We start from the raw sequence: 11315 nt of genomic DNA on the forward strand, positions 1-11315 counted from the left end.
ACAAATGTTTATCAGTGCCTACAATAAAAAATTATCTAGAAAAATTATAGGTCAACTATATAGGCATATAATTGATCTCAGGGGCCACTCAACTACTTACATAAAGGTAAAATGGGAAGAGGAGCTGGGATTAGCAATCTCTCCAGAGCAATGGATAAATATAATTAACACACAGATTACAACTACTGTTTCACAGACCTGGAGAGACTTCTCATGGAAAAACTTTGCAAGATTTTTTTTAACCCCAAAACAAATTAGTAAACAAACTGGAGCCCAACTTCAATGTTGGAGGGGATGTGGACACTCCCCAGCAGATCATTCACATATATTTTGGAATTGCCCTGTTATTAAGTCCTTTTGGGAGGATGTCCATACCATCATTGCAGACGTTCTGGGTTACAGTATTGACTTCACATGTATTTCACTTTACTTGGGGTATATTGACCCTAGCCTACCCAAGAACGATAGATACCTCCTTAAGATTTTTATGGTAACAAGTAAAAAGGCCATAACAAGACAGTGGCTTAGTAAGGATCCCCCCACTATTAGCCAATGGATAACTATAATCAGGTATATACAAAGTATGGAATGTATGACTCTGAGCCTGAGGCTCCAGAAGGATAAATGTGATGTTCTTTGGGAAAAGTGGAATTCTTACTTGGCAAAGGGAGTTGACAACATATACTCAATTTGAATGATCAGGAATTATTGTGAATATTTATATTCAGGTTTATAATCCCCTGCCCCTCCCCTAGCTATTTATTTATTTATTATTTGTTTTTTTTTTTTCTTTTTTTTTACTTGTGTGCTTTTGTTGTTTTTTTGTTCTGTCTGTTTTATTTTGATAAGTTTGTTTTTATTTTGGATAAACGGTACGATGCCAGGAAAATCTTGTATTTCCGTAACATGTTATTTATTGCTCTGTTTATAAATTCCTGGAAACATAAAAATAAAGTGTTAAAAAACAATTGATTGAAAAGGTCACAGGCTTAACAAGGTTTTGAAGACAGGAGTTTCTTTGGTTTAATGGCCTTACATACCATCTGTGATACTGCTGTTTATGGGATTTTTTTTTTGTTTATTTGTTTATTTGTTTGTTTGTTTTGTTTTTTCTGGGGGCTCGGGGTCTGGATTATCTGTCATGATTTCAAAATTAACCAAATACTACCTCTCTGTCCAAAACCAGAATTTTTTTTTTTTTTTTTTTTTGCATATTCATCGTTTTTACACCCTACAAATTCAGCAAATATATCAGGTTATCTAATGCAGTGGTTCCCAACCTGCGGTCCGAAAGATCACAAGGGATCCCTGAGGCTTTGAACATTAGAGCCATTGTGATTAATGTCCATAAATTGTCACTATTTTAAGGGGAAAAAGTAAGGCTGTATGTTGTTCATTTAAGGACAGGACTCAACCAGAATACATTATTTATGGTGAGAATCTCACTTTTGAAATCCTAAAACCAAACATGGTTACAGCACAGGGTGGAGCAGGGGGTCCATGACATTTTAGTCTATGCATGAAAGGGGTCCCAGAGAAAAGAAGGTTGGGCACCACTGCTCTAATGCACCCCCTAGTCCTCTGGTTAAAAAAAGCAGTTACACTAATGATGGAGCGGCTGCCTACACAAAATGTGAGGTTAAAAAGCAGGTAAATTTCTTGCTCTACTATGAAGCAACACTTTTGTAACGTGCAGAATGTGGCTGGCATTGTCTTGCTGAAATAAGCAAAGACGTGCCTGGAAAAGATGGCAGTAAATGTTGCTCTGAACCTTCACAGACTTCAGTGTGATGTGCTCCACACCGTCACAGGTGGCGGCTTCTGAACGATGTGCTGATAACATTCCGGAAGTCCTTTTCCTCTTTAGCTTGGATCCGCAAGACGTTCATGATTTCCAAAAACAATTTCACATGTGGATCCATCAGACCACAGAGACCACAGCACACGTCTCCACTTTGCATTCAGTGTTAGTTTTCAACCTTGCTGCTTTCGCTCAGAAATTTCTCCAGATTCTCTGAATCTTTTTATATTATGGATGGCAGACAATAAAATCCATGATGCTAAGAAACATAGAAAATAGTCTAACAGTTTAAAAACTAAGTTGTTCACAAAGAACACCTTGCTCCATCCTTTCCTTTTAGACCCATTTATGACCCTCATTAGTTTCTGGTTAATCTGCTCATCTGTGGAAGATTCCAAGACAAGTCTTCCTCACGTTTCCCAGTCTTTTGATGGGCCTGTCCCAACTTTTATTGTAAGATGTTGCAGACATCAAATAGAAATTTGGGAATATTTGGGGGGAAAAAAAACCCAAAACAATAAAGTTTATTGGTAATAACCCTTAATCAGTCAAACACTGAAATACTTGGAAACTTAACATTTCAACCATATAAAAGAGCTTTACTGAAACATTACAGGAGATTACAAGACAATAAAACTTGATTACTTGTTTCTAAAAGTTCAACAGGAGTAAATAAGTGGTAAAAGTTGTTTCTCGTGTCTCAGTGAAGTATCAGGATCATGGCCTGATCTTTGATGACTGGTGGGAAGAACTCCATGGTTCTACGGTTTGATGGAGTAGCATCTGGAGGCATTTTGTATGTCCAATGAAGTGAAGAAATATGGTTCTTCAATCATGTCTTTGTAGTGTATTTAACTGGATTTAGATTTAAAAGGATTTATATATATATATTCTATTTTTATCTAAGTTTCACATAATGTCTAGTTTAGGTTTATTTGTATCTCATCGACATTTATCATGTTAATTCATGATGCCAAAATAGTCTTTTTAGTCCAATGTCTTCATATAAAGTATGGTTTTAGCAGCCTTTACCCGCCAAGCTTTCTGAGTAGATTTATAGTCTCTTCGTGTAATCCTGAACTGACTTTTTTAGGCTAAAATCAGAGTCTTGTGGGATTCAGACTACAGAAACATTGAGCCCTGATATTTAAAAGCATGTCTGGTGACTGTATACATATTCAGTTGCTTGTTAACTGGGGATGGGCAGAGCCTTGTGAAGCTTTGAGGTTTTCCTTGCTGGAAAAGATTTACATCAATAGTGACATCTGGTGGCAGAATGATGTTAAAGCACATGTTTTCACATGGAGTGAAACACTGGCAGCAACTCTGTCACCAATAACAGCTTAAAAAAAAGACACCTAATTATGTAAGAATTGTGTTGTTTATACTGATTTGTCAATGAAGCTTCATTTTATAAATAAAGTTTTAAAAATATTGGCTAAGTGTGCATTATTATGTTAAAGGAATTGCTTGTGCATTAAACAAAGGAGACATATTATGACCAGCTAGAGAGGGAGTGATGTGCTTTAAACATCATTGTCACATGACGTTTGCAGAATGATGGAAGCTCCCATTGGTTCAAAGCACAAGGCTAGCAACTCAGTGCGCTTAGTCACGTAGACAACTAGCTGAATTTTAAACTGAGTCATTTATCTAGAAAGTGAAGGCAATTAGGGATTTACTGTCTAATAAATTACTGTTCCTGTAAGTGTGGGCAGCTTCTTTAAGTGGAAACATCTCCAAACTGCTGGATGTGGTGATTGAAATCAATGTTGGAAGGCAGAACACGTTGGAAAAAAGCGATCTTTATTAGGCATGTTTTCACAACACTTTGAATGCTTTGAGCCTTTGTAGAATTGAACTGCTGCATCAAACCGATGGATGAAATCGCTTCCCTTTCCAAGATCAGGTGGGCGTCCCTGCTTTATCATCAGCAGGCCGTGGAGCCGTGTCACATGTCCAGGTGAGCAGCATGTTTGGCATTACAAAAACAGGAGGTACAGGTAACGTTTAACAGCCGAGAACAGACCTGGCTTCAGCTACAGCTGGAAGTAATGCTTCAGCTTTGTTCTAGTCTTCAGTATAACAATGCCAGCAGAAGTGACTGCATCAGTCCAGTGTGTCCATGTGTTTAGGTGCTCCTTGTACTGTCCGAAGTGGCTCTAATGTAGGCTTTAAATAAAAAAAATAATAAAAAAAAAGGGAGGGGAGATGTCTTGATTTTGCTCAGTTGTGAACATTTGTGGTTTCACTCTAACAGTTGCAGGCTGCACAGCTTTAAGCATCTCTTAAAGCAGGACTTGGTAACCTCAAAAAGGTGGTGGTTGCACAGGAAACACTCCAGCATTCATATTTGTAAGATTGTCTAAGGTTTTACTCATTTTAGAAAGTTTTTGACTAATTTGCATTTGTTACCAAGTTCTTCTTTAAGTGTACATAAAATTAAAACCGGTCATAGCTGCCTCAGATGTTACCACATGACCCACTTTCATTTCTGAGATGTGGACCATTAAAACAGCTTTTAGTCTGAATTTGTGGGTAAATTACAGCTTTTCCTCAAATGATCTCAGACACTAATCTGGAAACAAAACTGAAGTTTACAGTTTTAACACACATTCAACATCCTGGTTTCCTGGGGATTTGTGTGTAAAAATGGGACATTACTGCATCACAGATTTATTCATGATGTCCCAAACCAGAAAACAATAAGCTAGCTTGTTTCAACAAAATAAAAGCATAAATAAAAATCACCAACTGTCAGAATCTGGATGCAGGAACATCATTGTGTTGTGGTCTGTGTGGTACGGGGGTGTACTGCATACACGAAAGAATCTGAATCAACAAGATAAGTTTGCGAACCAAATACATAAATAAAATCTGAATTCTTTTTTCTAAAGAAAATCTGATCAGTTTTTGTGATTTAATGACTTTTTTTTCAAAAATTACCAGAACTATTTTACCAAATTCTCTCTGAAAAGAGAATTAAAATAAAATGATCTCACAATAATTTCAAATAATTAAAAAGACAGCACCTGTCACCAGTTCAGCACTTCTACTTTGACCCACTGACAGTAATTCTGCTTGTTTATTAAATGTTTGCAGACCTAAACATGACAGTGAAGTGTCCATCATAGAGGACCATCTCCCCCAGAAGCAAAAACCCGTAGCGGGGGCACAGAGTTTGTTTTTATATGAAAGGAAAACTGGATGTATTGTTTCTGCCTGGTCTATATACACATTACATATGAGTTACATTCATAGTATTATTGATGGGTGGTAAGGTTGTAAATGAGCAAATTTCTCAGTTTAGATGCGTTTTCTCTCTCTCATATTTAAATGTATGCATCGTACAGGTTTCAATGGATCATTGTGGGTTGGTTCAGATTGTTCTTAAACTCATAGTGGCTCAGACCAGGACCAAGGATGTGGATTCAAACCCTCAGACATAAAGGTCCAGTGAACTCCAGACTACATCATCGAGGTTATACAGTGTGGTGTTCGTAGTTCCAACTGCACGCATATATAAACACTGTTTTATTTGGAATTGTCAACACAGGAAGACAAGGAAATAAAACGCTCCAAACAATCGTGGCAACTTGTGGCCAAAAAAAAAGAAAAAAAAACAAAACATTCTGAAAATGTCTAAGTGCACTTACACAGCTCTGACAAGATTTAATCTAACCTGCAGTGCCCCCCCCCAAAAACGGAAAACAGCCCAAGATTGAAAATAATATAAAAAAAAAGAAAAGAAAAACAAACAGCTATTTGATGATGTGCCATTTCGGACCAAAGGACGCTAATTTTATATTTTTACTTGGATCAAAATTGCCTCTGTGGACACGACAAGCAGTGGTGGTGAGTGAAATGGTCAGTGAAGCTCTTTCTTTAGTGGGGATTTAATATTTGTCGTACAGACTACTCTAAAACTTAATTACTTCTCAGCTGGGGCAACTTTAGCATGGTTTTGTTCAATAAGCTGTGTTTATACTGAGCTGACACTACCCCCCCCTCCCCCCCTCCCTTTCCCGTAGTAGGGAAACCATTACAACAGACAGGCATGAAAATAACCCATTTAACCTTAAAATAAATAATAAGGAAAATTATCCTCTCTGTACATGGAAAAAGAAGGGGAAGCTGTGGGAGTGGGTACTTCAGGAGGTCTCTGTGCTTACACTGACTGATGGAGGATGATGCAGGCACAGTAGCAGATCTACTAGAGTGCTCAATAAGAACATTTGTCTTTTCATTATTGACTTAAACATACCCTGGGTCTGTCTTTGCCACCTTTCAGATGGTGTCTTGTAAAGGAAGGGCAGGGTTTGATGGGCTTTCTGAGAAGGAGTCTGTTAGTTGCGAGGGCTCAGAGCATGCCAAACCCTTTGGCATAGGTGATGGCTTTCAGCAGTCTCTCTCTCAGCTTCTCCTTGCTGCTGTACTCAGGAAGCAGCAGCACGTTAAAGCAAGTGTGGGACGTCGGTAACCTGTGGAGATATAACAAAACTAGGTCAAATTTAACGTGATGTCGGCCAGAAACAAAAAATTCGAACTAATAATAATAAAGAAACCAGAGTTTTTTTTGTTTGTTTGTTTTTTGTTATATGAAGTTGTCTGTTCAGTCTAAACATTATGAACGTGGTGCAGAGGAAAGCAGTTTGAGGGGGGACCCTTTACACTGCTGCACCACTAAACATACATGCATTAGAGCACCTGTCTTAACACTGAAATTAAACACAATGACGCAAAAGAAACATTGCAGAGAAAGAGAAGCCATATCTATGGGGCAACACAAAAAAGTTTTTTTTTTCTTTGCTAAAATTTAAAAAAATAAGAGCCATCCAGGCCTTTATACCTTTGAGATACAGAATGAGTTTTTTAAAATCTGATTATCATCTACATAATAAGGAGATAAAATACTGTGTTTCCCACATCTGGAACCAAACAGGTGCAGATAAAGACAAAAAAGTGGGCCTAGAACTGAATCTTGTGGTACGCCATACAGGAAAGCTGTAGAGCAGTCTTTCTCAATCCTGGTCCTCAAGGACCACTGCCCTGCATGTTGTGGTTCTTTCCAACTCCAGCACACCTGATTCAGATTAACTGAACTGCTTGTCAAGTTCTTTGCAAGCCTGCTAATGAGCCATTCATTTGAGTCCGGTGTGTTAAAGATGGACATCTCTAAAACATGCAGGGTAGTGGTCCCCGAGGACCAGGATTGAGACACACTGTTGTAGAGGATGACACACGATAACCAAGGGAATTGCACAAATTTTGATCAGCCTTACTTAACCACAACTCAGCCATATGCAACAGAAAAATTAGTTTTCTTTCAGTTCATTGCAGTGCTGGGTGTCATAATGGAAAATGAAATTAAGTTAGGCATCCTCTACATCGTCATGCAAAATAAAATAAAAAAAAGCCAGAGGACACTCAAGTCTAGGTCTGTTGCGATAAGCAATAAGTCAATAATTGCAAGGTAAGAAAAAATAAGCGTGATAAGTTTGTCAGCCACGATAATTTTTATCCCACCCCAGTGCAGGGTTCAAACTACTGGGCTGATGGGTTGAGTTAAGATAACAAATGTAGTGCATAGTTTTTATGTATTTATTACTGTTCGGTGCAGGAAGAAACAGTAAAAACGGGCAATTCTGAGAAATGCGATCGCAAGCAAGTAAAAAAAAGCCTAGAAAAAACACCTAACACACCCTTTCCTATTGGTGGAGAAATGCACCATGTCAACCGTACTAAAAATGATATGACTACAAGACACATTTGGCTGCAGAAGGAGAGGACAGTGCTGCCTCCTGGTAATAAAAACATTTCTAACAAAGCCTGAAAATATCCAATAACCTAATTTCCTCTCTGTCTTTTAGTGGACAAGAGCATTTCTTTGGAGTGGAACAAGTAATTTATGTGGCATCTTATGACAACATCTGATTGCTTAGTAGTTTAACAAAAGCGGCCTGAGACGCTGCCAGCGTTTTGATGCAAATAGTTGTTTACGAAATTTGTGCATATGTTTAAAAAAAAATCAACAATTCATATTTCCATTCTAAGTTATAAGTTTTCACACAAGAAACATTGTGTGGTTGTGCTGAGAAGAACGAGACCAAACAAGGCAGGTGAAGACAGCCAACTGGGTTAAGCTCCAGGATGCTGGACAGAAGCAGCTCACCTGTCTGTGTCGGGGCCGTTCTTGGCGATGATCATCTTCAGCTTGCCCAGCCCACCCACGGGTGCTCGGTCAGTGCCGGTGGTAAACTGCAGGAAGAGGCGCTTCTGCTCCTCGCCGAATGAGTGCAACGTCTCCCAAAACTCCCTGCAGAGAACAAAGTGTCACATGTTCACATAATAAACAAAGACAGCAGGAGCTGGAAATGCTGTACAGACCACAACACGCTTTCTTACTTGATGATTCGAGAATCTCTGTTATACCCGCCGTCATATTCTGTCGTCTCCTCAAGTGCCAGGAAATCCAGGTTCTGCAGTGTGGAACGAAGTAGCAGCTTAACTTTAATAAAAACATTTAAGCACAAATAGTAACCAGTATGATGAATGACAACACATCTCACCCTGCTTCCACAGATCAGGAGCTCGATTTCCTCTGGTCTGAACAAGTATTTGAGCGGCGACTCGTTGGTGACCATGTGGAAGCCTCTCCTGAACGCTTTGAACTGTTTCTCTACGCTTTTGTTCAAAGTATAGTCTGAATACTGTGCAACAAACTCCTGCAAAATAAATATTAACAAGAACAAGCGTTATTTGAACAAAGAAATCCGACTGCACAACGGACATGTTTTGAAGGTTCAGTGCTACATGGGGGCTGTTGTTTTCCTGGGTTTAGGGAGAAAACAAACCAAAAAGAGAAAATCACAAAAGCAAAAGGAAATCAGACAATTTCTGCAACAAACGATCAAATGCTTTCCATTACTCTAAAAGCGTTTCCTCTACTATTATTAGCTGCAGTATCTGGTTTATATGATATAGCATTTAAGCTAAATGAGTGATTTTTTAACGTGTTAACATAAAACCTATTACAGTAAATCAGGGGTGCCAAAGTCCGGTCCTCGAGACCAACCATTCTGCAACTTTTAGACACAACCCTTCTCTAACACACCTGAATCACATGACTGGCTCGTTATTAGGCCTCTGCAGAGCTGATTGACATGCAGATGACATTTGATTCAGGTGTGTTGGAGAAGGGTTGCGTCTAAAAGTTGCAGGATAGTAAATCTCGAGGACCAGACTTGGGCACCCCTGCTGTAAGTAAACTATTACATAAATCTCTGACCTGCTGTTTCAAGACAGTATTATTGTTAGCAGACAGGATCATCATGTTCTCAGGAGACTAACTCTTTAACCCTTTAATGCTGTATGCATCATATTTGACACAGCTTGAGACCTTTTTTTCCACAAAAAAACGGCAAACTGTCCTGCAACGTCTGCAGAAATGTCATGAATTTGTCAGGGAAATCTCTACGGGAGAGATGAATCCAGATCAGAACATGCAGCAAAAAAACGTGAATATTAGAAACAATGGTACAGTTTAGTGTTAAATCTGTCTGATGTTCACAGCCATCTTCAGGTCACCACACACAAGTCATTCTTTCGTTAATCTGGATGTCTGCTTGGGGTCATCGTCATGTTTAAAGGTGATTTTCAGCTTCGGCTTATGAACAGGTGCCTGAAGTGATGGGACAATTTTCCCCCACCTTAACCACAGCCCCGAGTCCGACTGAAGAGAAGTAACCCACATCATGATACAGTGGTCTCTCGCTATAACGCGGTTCACCTTTCGCAGCCTCGCAGATTTTCTTAGTGCAATTTTGCATGCTTTTTTTTTTATACTGGACTTTTCTATAATACTGGACTTACTGGACTAACATTCAGGATGTTTAAACAAGAGAAAAGTGTGAAAGTGTTAATGCCTGTCTGAAAAAAGTGTGTAGTGAGGGGTTTTACAGCCTTAAAACATCTATAATAATTGTAATAATTAAAGCTGACTACTTTGCAGATTTTGCCTATTGCGGGTTATTTTTTAGAACGATGGACCACTGTACTGCCTCTACCATGCTTCACCATGGGTATGATGTTCTGATGACACAAGTTTGTGTTTTTCTTTTTTTTATAAAATGAGCCCAAAAGGTTAATCTTTTGTCTCATCAGACCAGAACACACTTTCACTTGGATTTTTGCTAAATTTAGCCATGTTTGGGTGTTTTTCTTTGTCAGAAAAAGAATCCAGGAAATTGTTTTCACATATAGTTCACAGCCACTACTTCCAGAACTTCCTGCAGCTCCTACAGTGTTGATTGTTTCTGCAGCAGCAGGAAACTGAGTAAAGATCAGGAGGATCCTACGAGTTCAGCTGATCTGTATTTCAGGTTAAACAGTCTCTAACTGATGGCAGGTGTCCATATTTAAGCAGCCAGTTCATTGTACATTTATTTATTTACCAGATTTGTTTGTGTTTAAGTTAAACAGTTCAGGTTTTAGGTCATATTAAAGGTGGGAAAACTTGGAAATTTGCTATTTTTTATTGTTTTAACATCATAAAAACCTAGAATTTAACAGGGGTGTAAATACGTTCTATCTGACCCAAGTTCAACACGTTACAACAGCTTTTTTCAGCTAATACAAACAGATATACACCTGAATCTGATGTGTATGTGATGGAATGACAAGTTATTATTATTAAGCATTAATCACCAGGAAAGCTAGTTCTAAAAGGCATAGTGGGAAAAAACATGTTAACCAGAAAATGAAATTAATATTTTCCTGTAGATTAACTTCTACATGCCTCTGACTTTTGTCAGGCTCACCTTTCTGTTTTCATTCGTGACAGGAATCTTGTCCCCGTTTTCCCTTAAATCGTACATAAGTGGGTTACCAAAGAGGTCCGTGTGGGAAATCTGGAAAGTGATCATCATGTCCTCCTCCACACTGCCTTCATACTCCAGCAGCTCCTTCAAACTCTGGTGCAAAACCTTTCAAACAAGCACAGATAGATCAGACGTTTGCTTGATAAACCGTAACATAAAGAGCAACTAGAACATTTGATCGGGTGATGCTTACTGGATTAGCATCAGCTAAATCCCTAAAAGTTCCTTTCTTGCCCATCAACTTCCTGTAGACCACCATGGGGAAGTGCACATCCAGGATACAGTTGTTATAGATGGCCAAACCGAGGACGATGCCGATCAGTGTGTACTGGCCCTCATTTTCAAACGATGAAGGGTTGAACCAAAACAGCTTGGTGCGCTCGTCATACGTGAACATGCCTGGAGGAGGAAGTACAAAAGAAATACATGAGAGCATCGAAATCACAGAAGACTACAAAACTCGTAAAGGCTGCTGCTACTACCCCTCTGGTACTACTGGCAGTACTGGTCCCAATGTTGGCTTAGTGAGTTTTCTTTTATTTAAATTTAATTTAAATGTTAAACCAAACTCCAGGCAGGGAAACTGGTACTAAAAGGAAGGGAAAAATATGAAGGCAGCAAGGCTGGGAAGCTGC

At 38.9% G+C, this 11315-nt stretch overlaps 1 protein-coding gene across 1 annotated transcript in view; it reads right to left on the reverse strand.

Annotated features, from left to right (window-relative positions):
* Nucleotides 1-3594: 3594 nt before the first annotated feature.
* LOC121635427 (ubiquitin-protein ligase E3A) overlaps nt 3595-11315 on the reverse strand; it is a 16562-nt gene continuing 8841 nt past the window's right edge. Inside the window, exons 6-11 of the mRNA XM_041978564.1 lie at nt 10874-11079; nt 10621-10785; nt 8371-8526; nt 8207-8280; nt 7974-8117; nt 3595-6282 (exon numbers count right to left, since the gene is read on the reverse strand). Coding sequence (XP_041834498.1) covers nt 6162-6282; nt 7974-8117; nt 8207-8280; nt 8371-8526; nt 10621-10785; nt 10874-11079 — 866 coding nt within the window. The 3' untranslated portion in view covers nt 3595-6161. The remainder of the gene's footprint in view (nt 6283-7973; nt 8118-8206; nt 8281-8370; nt 8527-10620; nt 10786-10873; nt 11080-11315) is intronic.

This window comes from Melanotaenia boesemani, chromosome 24 (assembly GCF_017639745.1).
Source record: "Melanotaenia boesemani isolate fMelBoe1 chromosome 24, fMelBoe1.pri, whole genome shotgun sequence".
NCBI lineage: Eukaryota > Metazoa > Chordata > Actinopteri > Atheriniformes > Melanotaeniidae > Melanotaenia > Melanotaenia boesemani.